This window comes from Ursus maritimus, unplaced genomic scaffold, assembly GCF_017311325.1.
Source record: "Ursus maritimus isolate PB19 unplaced genomic scaffold, ASM1731132v1 scaffold_10, whole genome shotgun sequence".
Classification (NCBI taxonomy): domain Eukaryota; kingdom Metazoa; phylum Chordata; class Mammalia; order Carnivora; family Ursidae; genus Ursus; species Ursus maritimus.
In genome coordinates this window covers 26,563,775-26,580,784 of record NW_024423344.1, presented here as the reverse complement: position 1 = coordinate 26,580,784, position 17,010 = coordinate 26,563,775, and the positions used below count along the sequence as shown (strand labels likewise).

The 17,010-nt window shown below is 41.8% G+C and overlaps 1 protein-coding gene across 3 annotated transcripts in view; it reads right to left on the bottom strand.

The window, feature by feature from the left end:
- Positions 1-5,142: 5,142 nt before the first annotated feature.
- Positions 5,143-17,010, bottom strand: part of TSC22D1 (TSC22 domain family member 1) — a 130,812-nt gene continuing 118,944 nt past the window's right edge. Inside the window, exons 1-3 of one of the 3 annotated variants that reach the window (XM_008706825.2) lie at positions 8,796-8,865; positions 7,674-7,725; positions 5,143-6,525 (exon numbers count right to left, since the gene is read on the bottom strand). In XM_008706825.2, the coding sequence (XP_008705047.1) occupies positions 6,268-6,525; positions 7,674-7,676 (261 nt within the window). In that variant the 5' untranslated portion in view covers positions 7,677-7,725; positions 8,796-8,865 and the 3' untranslated portion in view covers positions 5,143-6,267. Of the gene's footprint in view, positions 6,526-7,673; positions 7,726-8,131; positions 8,514-8,795; positions 8,866-17,010 lie in introns of those variants that run through there. The other 2 variants (XM_008706824.2, XM_008706823.2) reach the window with 2 other exon arrangements.

Here is a 17,010-nt window from a genome sequence, read left to right as displayed (position 1 = left end):
TTCTACTTACAAACGCGGCTAATTCTTTCCTGAGCTCACCAATTTCTTGAAAGTCTTTGCCAGACACAGGGAAGAGCCCCAAGTCCCTAACTTTCGGCTCCCCAGGGCCACGTGCTCACGGGGCACTTGGGCGGCCTTCTGAGTTACCACAGGCAACAGTTTTGCAAAATGCTTTCCCACTTCACAACAGGAGCCACAGCCTCTCAAGCCTCCAGGAGTTTCGTCGCCACCCACCCCCAACCATAACCAGTGCCGTGCATTTTAGGGTTCCTGCTAGCACCCTCCCACCTCGGCGTACTTCCGTCACATTCGCCAGGGTCGGCCCGAAGCAAGCAGATTCCCAAGCGCCCAATGGCTGAAACAGTCTTGCTCATGGAACTCTGCCGGCAGGCTCCAGGGTAGTGGGGAGCACACTCCACCGCCATGCGGGGACCCCGGCTGGCAGCGGGTGCGTCGTGTCCGGGGCACCCGGTCTTCTGCATCAGGTCAGCAGAAGGGGAAGGAGCAGCAGCTCGCTAAGAACGGCTTCCTTAAGGCCAAGTCTGAGAGTGCTGGGTCCCTTCAGCTTTTGGTCCCTTGACTAAAATTGGGGCCCCCGGTCACCCCTAACTAACTTCAAGAGAGTGGGAGATGTAATTGAGCTGTGTGTCCAAGTAGAAGAGGATCCGGGGCCACCAACTTGTCCCCGTTTGCCTGGGACTTTCCTGGCATGAACACTGCAAGTGCCACTTCCCAGGGACCCCCGCAGGCCCGGCAAACAGTCCAGCTTGTCACCCTAACGCCTCCCTCACGTCTGTCTCCTGACGGAGGGGAGCAAAGTCTCATGTTGTGCGGCCCCCTCGTCTGCCAGGACTACAGACTCCATACAGAGGAGGGCATGAACTCAATGTGCTTGAGACGATAGGGAAGATTGTGTTATTTTCTTTGAAGATTTTATTTATTTATTTGAGAAAGAGAGAGAGAAAGAGAGAGAATGGGCCAGGGGAGGGGCAGGGAAGCAGACTCCCCGCTGAGCAGGGAGCCCAATGTGGGACTCGATCCCAGGACTCTGGGATCATGACCTGAGCTGAAACGACTGAGCCACACCGGAACCCAGGGAAGATTCTTTTAATTGAACTACAGGACATTCCTGGAAATTTGGAGCATGTGTGGTGTAAGCTTGTAGCACACACATCTGCAAAACACCGTTTCTGTCCCTAGATGAGTCAGTTCTAAAATGCAGTCATTATTGAGGGAGTTATACTACCACGAGCAAATGCCACCGATTTAACAAGAGTTCTTAGAAATATTTTTGCCAAAAGGTTGATCTGAGAAGGAATACAGAAGGAATTATTCAGGCATTATATTGCATAAGACAGAAGTACCTCATTTATTTTAAAAGAAGCCAGTGGGCTGTCCTTGAAGGCAAGGACTGTGGCTCGCTCACTATACTATCTCTGGCCTTGTAGGTCTTCAGGGAATGTTCTCTGAAGGCATTTACACAGAGCTTACCAGATAGCCTCTGCTCAGCTTCTCTAATCAGAAAGAAGAGGTTTTTTTGTTTTATTTTGCACTGAAGGACGAGCTGCTACTGGGGGTAGGAGTCTGGCTCTGGAGACAGACACAGAAAGGGGGTGGAAACTCATGGCCCGTGGGCCACGTCAGCAGAGTAGGTGTGCTTTCGTTTGGCCTGCAGGGTCCGAAAACCAGGAATTTTCAGACAGAGCCTGGATTTCTGGATCTTGAAAAACTGGAAGACCTGGCAATGCAGTGTCTGAGTCCCCACAAAGAAACTACTGGACGGAGCTAAGGAGCAGCCGTCCGCATTGGATTGCACACGGACTCTCCAGCTGCCACCATCACTATCACGTCCCACCGTCTTACCCTCACTTCAGTCAAGAAATTTCTGTCACAGCCTATAGACCTCTGAGTCTAAAACACCCGGATGAAAGCACAGATGTATTGTGATAGTGTAGCAACTTCTCCCATTTTATAATGGCCACTGAACCTTCCATAGCTATCGATAAAGCCTGATCGCTCATCCCAGTGACTTTGAGCCTGACTGGCTTTCCATCGCACTGTTTTATATAGAGTTTTTCTTCCATAAGAAAATTATAGATGTAATATTCTCTATCTCTCTCTATGTATGCATCTCCCACCTCTAACTGTGTATTTACTTCCATCGATATTATTTTCAAACATCAACAATCCTCAACTAATCCCTTCTCAAAATGAAACAAGCTGCCTTGAGGTATTATTCCTGAGATAAAGAAGAAGAGATGGTATATTTCTGTCCATATTCCAAACGGCACTTTTCAAATTTTATTTTTAAGCCATCTCTACACCCAGCGAGGGGCTCGGACCCACAACCCCGAGATGAAGAGTCACACGCCCCATGAATGAGCCAGCCAGGCGCCCCCTAAATGGCATTTTTAATGTGTGTTTTTGTACTAAAATTTGAAGTCACTGTTATTACCAAATGCTAAGTCAAAAGCTAGTAGAAAATAAAACTGCCACAGCTTTATTCCTACAAAAAATACAAAATTAAAATATAGAAACAAAAGAACGCGCCGCTCAGGAATAAGAGAAAGGCTGGCATTCCTTGAGCACTGGCTCTGACTCCTGCTCTGACTACTGCTTCCCAGCATCCTCCTCCCAATAACCGTGTGGAGACCACACGTCCCACTTTGAGCATGACATCACAGAGAAAAGCAAGTAAAACACCCTGCCCAAGGTCACTCAGCTAGTAGCCAGCGCAGTTACAATGAATATCAAGTTCATTTTAGCTGAACAACTTCAACGGACGCACAACAGCGTGCTCCACCCCGCCCCCCCCCCAAAGGACAGTCATCTCAAGAAGCAGACGGCTGTAGCATCTTAGTGCAGAACTCAACCTTTGCGACCTGATCCAACTCCCTATTTTACGGCTGTGGAAGCGGGTCTGAGAGGTTCCATCTCGTGCACGGGCTGGTGACTGCGGACCCGGCCGGGCAGCCCGAGTCTCCACGCTCAGCCCGGGGTCCTTGTCCCCGCGCCCGCACGGGGCACAGGGAGCTTACCGCACAGCCTGCTTCCCAGGGCCGTGGCGGGGCGCGCTTCCCCGCGCAGAGGCGAGGCCAGCTAAGGGGGGGCCAACGTCTTCTAATCCTTCCGCCGCATGGATTTGCAGGGGACGGCTACACGCACTGTGTCGTCAGACTCCCCCCACCCCCCACCCCGGTAGCTGCCACTACTTCTTGTACATCAAGCAAGGGCAGAGTCGTGTCTACTGAAATTAAGGTCCATTTTTGATTTCAGTTATAATGAACTTTTATACGTTTCTTGTATAAATTTAAAATTGATCCTGCCGTGGCATATTCATCACAGTGACAAATTTGTTTTTAAAGTATGTAAAAAAAAATAGCACAGAACTACTGAGTGTTCAACATTGTTAATTTGAAACAGAAAGCAGACAGTCATTAAAAATCATGTAAAATTCCTTCGGTGTCTCCTCCACTGGAACAGCGGTCTCTCCTGCTGCAAGTGATGACGTCATGAACACCCACTGCCGGTACAACTTTCCATTCCTCTTAAAAATCTTTCTTGCTCCACCAAACATAAGTGTGATATGACCAATTAAAATAATGACCCACAGGCCAACAAAGGCCTGGCAGCAAGTAGGAAAATGCCTTTTTAAATTACCTTTAACATCCTGAAATGTCAATCACTTAAAACATGTTTAGTAATTACTAAAATAAACATGAATGGAAAAACATCTTTTGATTTTAATAATTCATGATTTCACATACAATATTCAGCTCCCAAAGTGTCATGGGAGTCTCACATTTTTAATCAGAAGTCCAAATTTCCATTAAATAATGGAGAAGGAAGTTCTCCATTATCTTAATGATATATTGACATGAAACTTCCCAAATCTTCCACAATTACCACCTTTGGTGTTGAGGATCTTCATTAAAAGCAAACGATGAAATGGCTAAAGATTTCGGTTCGTTATGGTTTTCTTTTTAAAGGAAATGTAATTACTATGTAAGTATCCCTTTATTCAAGCCGAAATTATATAACCTTCAAAGTAAAATGACAAAGGCTTTTTTAAGTCCTCTCCAAATTCCCCAAACCATCTTCATGGCACTTGCCACCAGCCTGTGGCAGTTTACTGCTTCAACAAGAGCTCTGTGTCCCCACACGCGTCACGTTGAGCTCCGTAACACATGCACACTGTCCACTTCCTCTCAGGAAGCCCCGATGTTCCCGTTCACCTATCAATCTCCTACCAGCTCTACAGCAGAAAAACGAAGGATCCAAAAAAGTTAAGTCCTCGTCCGGCTAGGGTTTAAGTAAGCCTTAGAGCTCACAAATAAATGCCCGAGCTCACAAATAAATGCCCCAACTCCCATTGGGTGGAGGGGGCGTTGCTGAGGTCCTAGAGCACATTAGAGCTGATAAGCCCACCCTGTCCACACTGCTTGCTGCTATGACCCCCAGAACATGTCAGCCTCACATCTCAGATGCCAATTTGCCTTAGGAGTCCATCATGCTTTAAATTTCGACCTATTTTAGTCTTAAGGAATCCAAATGGGATGGGCTGACTGCCTTGTTCGTCTGGTCCCACCTCAAATCCAGCAGCGGAAACACCTGGAATCATCTTGTCTTTTGCTTGGACATTTCCAGGAGCTGGAAACTCAATCCACGCTAGGAAAAACATCCAATCCAGGGTGACGGAGTTCCTAAAGTGGAAATCAGCTTAACTTCCACCTTTTGATTCTAGAGCTGCTTACTGGGATTATACACAGAGTTAGGGCTCATTCCCCTCCCAGCTGATAAACATTTGAAAATTAAGTCTTCCATAGACTCCTAGAACTTCAAAGCCACGGAACTGAGAGATTTCTCTTTCAATGCCCCACATCGGCCCGGAGAGGTGAAGCCACTTGCCCAGGTGATACTGGGCTAAAGAAATAAGCTCTCGTCTCCTTCACTATGTCTCTCCTTCCCTTACTGGCTTGAAACAACACAATGTCTAACTGAAGTTCAAACGACTTGCACCCCTACTTTGTCCAACCTTCACACTCCCCTTTCAAGATTTTGCTAGTCAAACTGTTTTAACTTTACCTGGAAAGAGCTGCCAAGTGACTTCAGTGATGTTAATACTCTAACATGAAAAGACTGTTTTATCAACATTTTATATGCTTTATTGAAAGTTGACAAGTGCAACAGTTAAATACAGTGACACCTTACAACTGTGTAGAGAACATGCACAGAAACGTATGCATAGAACTACTATACAGGTAATATGCAGAAACCCCTACTGCGAAATTCATTTCATTAGCTAGAACGGATCATTTTTCAAAGTATTCAACCAGCTCAATCAAAAGACTGCAGTGAACAGGAATTTACTTCAAGATATTCAGCAACTAGAAGATTTCAGATTACACAAAGTGACTGACGGTGCCAAATTCTTAAAATTTCTTTAGGTGTGGTTTTCTTCGTGTAGCATTTTTATGTAGATCTCTATATAAAAGACAATCCACACCTCTTCAGACAGCCAATGAAACATCTAAATTTCAATCTGTACAACCTAAATAGTAGTTACAGTCCTCTATTGTACAAAATAGTTACACTACATACACAAATATACAATAAGCAAAACAACCTTCATGTAAGAGAGCCTAGGTCCCAGCTACCTGTCACCGTTTTAGTCACTCTAAGAGTTTCGTGTCATCCACTGTTTCAGAGAGAGGCACAGTACTATTGTTTTACGGATTTTCGGTGACAGTCGTCAGTTTGTACGATGAACTACGTTTCCCCTCATCTTAGGTGAGACTATGCGTCAGTCTTTACTTTGACCTCCCTTTTAAGGTCCTCCTGGGGGAGAAGAGGAGAGAGGAAAGTCCAGTGGAGCCCCACTGCTTCAAACCCCATGAAGTACACTACGTGCAAGCAGGAGAGGACTCTCAGGAGCGGGGATGGGGAGCAGGGAAGGGATGGAAAGGCACACAGCTCCTCGGCATGAATGAAACCACTTCTCACATATCTGCCAAGCTGCATGAGGTCCCAGTATATCCATGCTAATTCTCTGATTAACCTTTAATTCACCCAACTAAGAAATTTCTTCAAGCCAAAAGCATATGAGTGTTTAATACTGGAAAAAAGAGACAATGGCATATGTCAGTCTCACTTCTCTTTCGCAGCGAGCAATGAAATGGGTGATTGTGGAGGCGGATCCCCCTAGTACATCTTCTCTGGTCTGTTCAGTTCAGACAGCAGCAGCCAGTTCTGCGGGGGCACAGGAGGCTACGCGGTTGGTCCTGAGCCCTGGGACGCTGGCTGGGCCGGGGGCTGTGTGGTCCCCTGTGGCTGTGTGGTGGCAGGGGGGGAGCCAGTCTGCAGCTGGGCCTGAAACTGGGCAAGCTGCTCAGGACTGGCCAGTGTCTTCAGCAGATTGTTTTCCTGCTCCAGCTGCGAATTTTTCTCTATTAGTTCTTTGATTTGCTCTTTCAGGACCTCCACTTCCTCTCTAACCGCATACATCAAATGGCTTTTCACCAGATCCTGAAAGGCAGAGGGAAAAAGAGGTTTAACTTATTACTTCCCAGATTCTGAATCTCTAAAGCATTATTTTGCAAGATTCTCCATAACTATTAACATACCCTGCCTTTAGCTTACTTAACCCGCCCTTGGAGCCATCTACTGAATACAACCACAACTGTACAAAATACTCAAGTTTAATGTATAAGGGGATCAGGCTTTTTAAAAGCCTATGCATTTTTCTGCGGCCGTTAGCCAGGGATGCACACACTCGCGTTTGCTACTCCAGACGGCAAAATGCACTGGGGTTCTGGAAGGCGGGGCGGGGGAGCCTGGCCGCCGGGATGTCCAGGCCCGCAGCAACGGTAGCCGCTTCCCCGCCCCCAAGTCCCTCCCTCCGCCCCCCGGACCGCCTCCCTCAGCACCGGCTGCAGCCAGTTCCTACAGAGCATGTTGCCGCATTTTCCTCCCTCCACCCCCACCCCCCCCCTTTCGTGATTAAGCTGACATCACAGAAACCTGGGCAGACGTCGCAGCCAATGGGAGCTCGAGTTATTTATAGCTCCGAATTAAAGGTTCAGAGTTTGCCTAGCAACAGTGGGCAGAGAATCCCGTGAGAAGAGCCACAGGCGCTGCTCCAATAACAAAGAACAGCCAAGGCGGAAATAAAAAATAGGAGAAATCCAGGCATAGGCTGAGAAAGACAAAACTTTTCTCCGATTCTTCTTCATTGTGCAGTAGCCTACATCACTGAGGATCCGTTTGTAAAAGGTCTAGAAAGCCCTTGAGATCCCCACTCTGTACCCCTCCTTCCCTAGTAAACGGTAAGATTCCTAGTAAAGCCACATCGCTAGAGATGTGACCACGACCAAAGGACGCGCAGGGCAGAGCTTCCCTAGCAATCCCCGAGCAAAAGGGGACACCTCTGCAAAAATCCCGACGTGGCGTGAAACCCGTCGGGAGGAGAGAACATTTAATACCCTCAGGGCCCCGTTCTCTCTCGGTAGCAGCCTTGGTATGTGGCTTCACGCGGGCCGAAAGGAGACAGTGCCGGCATTTCTAAACGTATGAAGAGCAATCATCGTTTAACTATGGATGCACTGGTTCCATCCCAATCTCGCTTTTCGTACTGTGCCCACATTTAGTACAAATGATTTTTCATCAGTACATACCATAGCTTGCTCGATTTTGTTGTCAATAGCTACCACACTTGCACCAGAGGAGCTGGAAAAGAGGGGGGGAAAATCGATAAATGGAATTTTTATAACATCCAAAACAAAAAAAAGGACTTCCCAATTCTGTGATGTTACTAGCATCATTTTTCGAACATTCTACACCACTATGTAATATATCCTCCTCCAGAAAACACCAGCCACTCTCTTACTAACGAATATCCAGACATTTCCCTATTTTAGTGAGCCACAAAAGGCTAAATTACATAATGTGGTAAAAGCTTGCTCTCTGGCCAGACCTGCGAAAAGAAGGCTATTCTAAACATTTCAAAAAACAACATCCATGTCACCGTAGTCTCTCGGCAATGGACAAAGGAATTCGCCCGGCTATCTTTCACCTGCATTATTAGAAGTATCTCACGAGTAAATTTAAAGAAACTATCCCAGCCGACATTTACCTATTGTCAAGTCTCACAGAGGCGTTTTCAGTCCCCAGCAAGGATGACAAGAAAGAAATTGAAAAATGTCTCAGTTGGTAAACTCCTAGATCCATCGCCACTGGTCTACACCATTGGGATTTCATGCAATTGCAGCCAAAAACACGCTCGCGGAAAAAAAAAGGGAATACCAGCAGCCTTGTTTGAGCTAGATTTAAAAAAATCTTCTAGCTTTCTGCAGCCCAGGGAGAAACGGAAAACAGCAGCCCTAATTTAAAGAAACCCGGCTTCTGGGGCTTGGCGATCCGGGGAAGATGCTGATCCCACCGCTGTGCGGAGAGGCCTCCCAGTACGACAGCCAGGCTCCACTAAGGCTATGGACCAAGACTCGAGATCGCCGCAGAATATATGGAGGCGAGAGCCGCGCCGATTGGCCAGCACCCCATTGGAACCTCCCCTTCTCCCTTCTCCGCCCTCCTCGAGCTTCCCTGCCTTCCCGCCCCCCACCCCCGCCCCCAGCCTCCCGATCGGATCCCACTCTTCGGGTGGGCTGACCCAGGCCGCAGGGGACCCGCAGAGCTGCGGGGCCACGGAGGCCTCCATAGTCTCGGAAAGCCGGACCACTGCTTCGGCGGAAAATGTCAAGGGTCCCTGAAAATACAATTGGGGCCCCGCACGTGCTTACGTTTAAGGGAGTCAGACCCCGTCCCAGGAGCTGCCTGTCCCCGTGGCTTCCAAACGGTGAAAGCTTCCTACTTGCAACCAGAACCGTCTGAGCTACTGGGCATGCCCAGTCCCACCGCTAAGACTTGGAAGGAGCTCCAGTGTCTCGATTTCAATTATCTAGTTCTTACAGGCAACAGTAATAGGAGGATTTTATAGGCAGGTTTATTTATAAGGATAATAACCGCACTGTAATAACACTTTTTAAAGAGGTAGTGAATTTTGGAGGGAAAAATCACATTTGCTTTCTGAGAAATACTACCTTTTCATGGATCTATTAATTACTTGTAGAAACAAAACAAAAAACATTACATATTCTTTGCTAGGCATATATCTATTGAAGCAAAAAGGAACTCATCAGATGAAGAAATCAGGTAGATCTTCCCAAAACGTCCCTAGAGGCATAAGCCTTAAAATCATATCTCCCTCCTTCCATTTATAGCTATAAAACTCAATCCACAGGTTGAATCCTACATCGATCTATTTTCAGTAAGTTCCTAAAGCAAGTTTTTGGAAGTGGGTGGCAATTCCTTTAAGTCTCAACCCTATAAGTCTTCTTACATAAGGATTAAGTATTATAATGTATGTGTTTCATCCTGATGGCCATACTGACCAAGTAATTCCCTTCCCCAAACCAAAATCAAGAGATCTGGGTGTAAAAATGACTAGCCCATTGCTTATTTCCTCTATTAATTTAAAATATTTGCAAGGATACATCAATTGAGGCTACAATTTAATACACTAAAAATCTAAGGCTTTAAATTTGCTTGATTATTATAAATTCTATGGTTTGCAAGTCAATAGTTAAGCAAATTTAACCTCTACAATACTGCCCTCTAATGGCACAAGCCTATAAAACCACAAACAAAAAACTACAAATAGAGAAGACTTCTCTAATCCATAGGCAAGTTGTACCATCACAAATAATTTCAATATAAAATTTGACCACAGAACATATATCTGTAAATACTCTATTTACACATACATACACACACACACACACACACACACACACACACACACACAGTCTTTTCTCTCTCAAACAGGCATTCTCTCAATTTTGCATCCTTCAATCCTCAGCATCCTTTAATTTAGGACATTTTAATTGCCATCAAAGCCTTTCAGGCATTCTTTTAAGTCGACCCAGTGCTGCCCGGGAGCATTTGGTTCTAGAAATGGCCTAAAGGAATTAGGGAGCAAATCTGGCAAATGTGGGAGATGATGACAAGGACAATTAATTCTCTTTTGGGTTGAAAACATAAGTCTGACTATGAAGCAGTAACATTCTTTTTTATTTTAAGGGTCATAATATTCTCCAAATTTTAAGCCTTGGCTTTTGAATAACAATGTTTGTTAGCATATTTGTGATTTACAAAACTTGATATATATACTATCTCAGATGAAAGAAATTCATTTGAGGAAGGCACCCATTCTCAGTAACAAGAAACAGAGTAAGTGGAAGTTAAAAATCAGTAATTCGGAAACCAGGGATGTGTCCCTCTGCCTGTGAGTGCTAGACAGAATTATTATTTACTACACAATAGCTTCTATATTTTGAAAGTTGAAGTTACCACAAACTATCTGTGTAATTAAATCTATCTACATATTTTAGCTGAACTGCACAGGACAAATTATTCAAGAAAGCATCATCTTATACTGTAAAAAAAAAAAAGCTTAAAAAATAAAAAAAAAATTTTTTTAAGATTTTATTTATTTATTTGACAGAGAGAGAGACAGCCAGCGAGAGAGGGAACACAAGCAGGGGGAGTGGGAGAGGAAAAAGCAGTCTCTCAGAAGAGGAGCCTGATGTGGGGCTCGATCCCAGTACGCTGGGATCACGCCCTGAGCCGAAGGCAGACGCTTAACAACTGAGCCACCCAGGTGCCCCCAAAAATAAATTTTTAATGTCATATGAAGAAATAAATTTAAAATTCCCAGATGAAGTTTAAGATTACTAAATTAACTGAATTTTATTTATTCATGATGTTCTTGAACACAAAGAAACAAGCTGGTTATGCTTCCGTTTCACTTGTTTCAACAGATCACCATTGGATTAAGCTACAGAAGCCAATATAAGCCATCACAGTCTGTTTAACCCATATCTCTGCAGAGGGACATTATGGTCATCTCTAATATTTTGCTATTTTAAATAAAATTGCAAGAAATATCTTGTATGTACATCCTTGACCATTTGTCATGTATTTCTGGAGAATTTGCAGGGCCAGAGGATATAAGCCCCCCATCAAACTATTAGAAATCTATCGCTCTCATATACATAAATGTGCTAGATTCCTTTCAAACTAGATTTTTATATGCAGAATGGAAAGACAATTTGAAAAAGAAGGCAAATTAACTGGAAGAAAGCTCCACGGAGGGGAAACCCATGGGTCAAAAGTATTTGAGGCACAAAGTCACTAGAATTACTCTCAAAGATACTTCTCTTTGTAAGACAAAACGTCTATGAGTCTGGTGCCTACTCAGAGCTCAACAAAGACTAGCTGATAGGACAGGGAAAACACTGTGCCTCCCTAAAGGCATGGATGACAACAGCCATTGTGAGGCACTGGGCAGAGATCAGGTCTCACTCCAATGGAGACTCTGAAGCATAGGAAACAGCCCGAATATTATAGGTTGGCGTGTTTTTTGTTGTTGTTTTTATTTTTGTTTTGTTTTGCCTAAGAGCCTTTTACCTGGATTCCAATTCCATGCCCTCTGCACATTGGTAGCATGCATGCTAGGATATAAGAAGAGGAGCAAGGGCAGGCCCTGTGTTCCTTAATTCAGTAATGCGTGCTTTTCTACCAAACCTCATCTGACTTGGCCAATATAGGTACAGTTCGGATTCCACCACTCAAATAGGATAACCTGTTTCTCCCTCTGTCCAAACTCCTTGCAAATCTAAAGTGACTGCCAGGGAAGACACTAAAGTATATCACCCCATCCCTTAACAAATCTCGCGGTCCAGGAACCGCCAGCTCACTTGCCCTTTCCTAATTTACCCTTTCTCAGTCCTGGAATTAGGTTATGAGGTATTTCAAATAAAACACAGGACTTCCAATTAAAAGTGAATTGCAGATAAACAACAAATGTTTTGTGTTGGGTCCCACATACTGTCAGAAGAAGAAACAATTCCAAAGACAACAAAACAAAATTCAGCCATATTTGAAATATCCCTGATTTCTGTAGAAAAGTTGGAAGATAAAGATGAGAAAAACCTTCCAAAAAGTAGGATAAAAGAAAAAGAGATGGAATTGAGAAATAAACTAAAAGGATAAATCTAGGAGGTCCAATATCAGAATCGGATGATTCCAAAACCACAGAACAAAGAAATAATTAAAGAATTTCTCCTGAACTGAAGGGCACAAGTCTCCAGCATAAACGAGATGACCAAATGGCCACCACAATAAATGAAAAAAGCCCTGGGATGCCTGGGTGGCTAAGTTAGTTAAGCGTCTGCCCTCAGCTCAGTTCATGATCCCAGGGCCCTGGGATGGCGTCCCTCATTGGGCTTCTTGCTCAGCGGGGAGCCTGCTTCTCCCTCTGCCTGCTGCTCCCCCTGCTTGTGCGTGCTCTCTCTCTCTCTGACAAATAAATACATAAAATCTTTTTTTAAAAACACAAAGAAAGCCCTACACCAAAGCATATCAGCATGAAAGTAAAGACCACTTGGAACAGAGAAAATCTTAAAAGCTTCCGAACAGAAAAAACAAGTTATAAACACAGGAAAAATAATCCGATGGTTTTTGCTGGCTGTCAGAGAACAATGGAGAAAATTGTGAGAGAAAACATTCTCATGTGGCCAAATCATCATGTAAGTGTAAAGGCAGAACAAAAACATTTTCAGATTTCAGACAACAAAATGGAAGAACAAATGAGGCAAAAGGGTTGAAATTTTTAGAAATAAAGAATACTGTATATTTCAAAAGGAAAAAAAGAGAGAGAAAAGGTGTAGGGAAACGTGAACCAGGGACTCAAATGCTGGAGAGAAGGGAGGGACTCAACAGGATGATGGGGAAGGAACTCTCAGGATGACAGCTGCTAAGCAAGCCTGAGCAGCACCTGATCTGTAAGGGTGCAGAAAGATGGGAGTCGCTGGGAGGGAGGGCTTTGGTGGGTGCGAATAAACAGAGAGATGATCCAATACATCGGAGCATTTGCAGGGGGGAGGGGAGCCACAGACAGGTGTAGGACACATCTAATGGAGCAACTGGATAAGTTCAAAGCAATTTTACAGGAAACAAAAGCAAGAAAATAACTAGTATGCTTGTCAATAAAATTTACATACTATATTAATTTTGAAATTTTTTACTGGTTTAACTTTAAAAAGGTAACTGCATTGGGAAGGTGGTGGGGAAAAAACCTGAGCCATAAGAATAGTTTAAAAGTGCTAAATCTGAATCTACGACAGCCTGATTATAAAATATCTAAAATTAAAAAAGAAATAACAGTATAAATAAATTACATAGACATGTGTAGGTATATATAAGAAAACAAAAATTTTTGGCTCTGAGGAATAGACAGGGGGACTGAAAAAAGGGGGAATATATATATATATTTTTTTTATTTTTTAATTTTTTTTCTATTCATTCTGTGTGATCTTTAGAGATGTAGATGTATTTTCTTAAAGTAAAAGAAAGAATGGGATGTGAGGAGGGTTCCTCTGCTCCCAGGCTGCAAATGAGTACTTATCAGCACAAGCAAGTGAGGAAACTACCAAGGCGAGGAAAGAGCCACCCAAAAGAAACATGCAGAAACAATTTTTGGAAATCACACAGGGTCAGGAATAGTTGGTGTTACCACCAGCCAGAGTAAAAACAAAACAAAAAACAACTTGTAAACACGGGGCATCACATATTCAGAAGGATACTGCCAGAGTCGTGGGGAAAAATTAGTTCTAGACTAAAGGGTGTTTTGGTCTTGTGCAAAGCATTTTAAAGGAAGCCTTGAAGATCAAACTGTTTCCAAGTAACTTAATTTTGTCCCAAAACAAAGCTCTAGGATATTAAATAAAATACAGTTAGCATCCAATAATTCACAGTGTCTGGCATCCAATGAAAAGTACCAGGCATACAAACGCAGGGAAATATAACTCATAACAAAGAAGAAAATCAATCAAAATGACCCAGATATGACAAAGATGATATAAATTATAGACAACGACATTAAAACAATTATTATAACCATATTTTATATGTTCAAGAAGATAGAGGGAAAATTAGCATATTAAGTAGAGGTATGGAAGGTATAATGAAATTCGATTTCTGAAGATGAAAAATAAAACATTTGAGAGGAAAATTACACTCCATGGGATTAACAGTAAATTAGGGCAGAATAAATACTAGTGATGTGTTAGCAATAGAAAGTATCCAAAATAAAACACAGGGAGGGGAAAAAAAACTGAAAAAAAGAACAAAACAAGAAAAAATACCATTGAACTGTGGGGCAATTTCAAGTAACCAAATATATCTTTAATGAAGTCCCTAAAGAAGAGAAGAGGAAAGGAGAGAGGAAAAATATTTGAAGAAATAATGGCAATTTGCCCTAAGTTTTATTAAAATAATAAATCCACAGATCCAAGAACTAAGCCTCAAGCGAGAGAATTGTGGAAAAACTGCAACAAGGGTGTGCAATAATCAGATGGCTTCCCACCAGTGATAATGAGAACATTTAACAGCAGCCCAAGAAAACAACTAGATTACACACAAAGCAACAAAGATAAGAATGCAGCCGACCTGTGGGTTGGAAACAGCTAGACAGAAGACAGTGTGGCAGTATTTTTAAAGTGCTAAAAGAAAAATTTCAAAACCCTGTCAACCTATAATTCTATGTCCAGTGAAAACACCTGTCAAAAACAAAGGTGAAATTCATTCTTCTACAGACATACAAAAGCTGCGAGGATTCATCACAGGCAGCCCTGCACTAGAAGAAATTTTAAAGTTCGCTCTTCGGACAGAAGGAAAATGATACCAGATGGAAATCTAAATCTACACAAAAGAATGAAGAATATCAGAAATGGTAACTACGCGGTTAAATACAAAAAAACTGTTCCCTAACTATCTCTTTTAAGAGATAAATAAGTGACTATTATTGACAGACTCATAGATAAGAGACAAATTCATAGATATGAGACTCATAGATATGAGGGGAGGGGTTGTGGGGACGGGTCAAAATAGATGAAGGGGATTAAGAGGTACAAACTTCCAGTTATAAAATAAATAAGTCATGGGGATGTACGGTGCAGCATAGGGAATACAGTCAATAATATTGTAGTAACTTTGTGTGGTGACAGATGGTTAGTAGACTTATCACTGAGATCATTTCATAAAGCATAAAAGTATCAAATCACTACGCTCTTCACCTGAAACAATTTTGTATGTCAACTGTACTTCAATTTAAAAAATTAAAATAAAAAAAGATGATTAACTGTTTAAGGCAGAAATAATAACCATGTATGGGGGGGCAACAACATATGTAGAAGTAAAAGGCAGGACAAAAATAGAACACAGGCCAGGAGGAGAGAATGAGCGTACTGCTGTACTGTTCTTACATTACTTGAAAATAGATTATTACAAGATGTGTGCTGCAAACTCTAAAACAATGACTGAAATAACTACAAAGATACAGCTAATAAGCCAATAAAGAAGATAAAGTGGAATCATAAGAAAATATACAATCTAAAATAAGATAGAATAAAAGGAGAAGGGGGATAAAGAACAGAATAAAAAAAAATACCATGATAGTAGACTTAAACCAACTATAGCAATAACCCATTAAATGTAAATGGTTCCAATTAAACACCTTAATTAAAAGGTAGAGGTTGTCAGACTGAATTTTTAAAAAAAGCAAGACAAAACTATACGTTGCCTATAAGAAACTTACTTTAAGTATAAAGGCACAAATCGGTAAAATAAGAGGATGAAAGAAGATATTGTATGTTAACAATAACCAAAAGAATGCTGAAGTGGCTGTATTATTCAAAGTGCACTGCAGAGCAAAGATCATTTCATAATGAATAAAGGGTCAATTCATCAAGAGGTCATAAAAATCCTAAATGTTTGCACAGTGACAACAGAGCTTTAAAATACATGAAGCAAAAATTGATAGAATTGTAAGGAGTTTTCAATAATCTTCTCTCAATAACTGAAAGAAAAAATAAGCAGAAAATAAATAGAGACATAGAACACTTGAATAACACTGCCAACCACTTGACCTAATTTGTTTTTGCAGGACATTCCATCCAAAAACGAGAGAATACACATTCTTTTAAAGCACATGTGGAATTTTTTCCAAGATAGAGCATATTCTGAGCTATAAATCAAATTTTAATTAATTTTAAACGATTCACATCATACAAAGTAAATTCTCTGAGCATAATGGAATTAAAATAGAAATCAACTACAGAAAATTATCTGGAAAATCTCCAAATGTGTAGAAATAAAATAACACATATCTAAATAACTCATGGGTCAAAAAAGTAATCAAGAGAAAAATTAGAAAATATTTGAACTGAATGAAAATAAAAACATGGCATACCAAATTTATTTCAATAAATTTAACAACTTAGATGAAATGGACAAATTTCTAGAAAGACAATATCAAAACTCACTTGAGGAAAAACAGGTAACATAAATAGCGCTATGTCTTTTTTAAAAATTAATTTGTAGTTTAAAATCTTCCTACACACACACACACACACACACACACACACACACAAAACCCTCAGGCACAGATAGATTCACGGGTGAATCCTACTAAACATTTAAGGAAGAAATAATACTAATTCTACACAAACTCTTTCAGAAAATTGAAGAGGAGAAAACACGTCCCAGCTTATTCTATGAGACCAGCATTTCCCTAATACTAAAATCAAAGGCATCATACAAGAAAAAATAAAATAAAAGGAAAACTACAGGCCAATAAACATAGATATAAAAATTCTTGACAAAATTTTAGCAAATTGAACCCAACTAGACATACAAAGGATAATAAATACATCCTGACCAAATAGCATTTATCCTGAGAATGCAAGGTAAACAGATGAAAATCAATCAATGTGATTCACCCTATCAATAGACTAAAGAACAATTATAGGATCATCTCAATAGATGCAGAAAAAGCAACTGACAAAATTCAACATCCATTCATGAAAAAACTTTCAGCAAAACAGGAACTAAAGG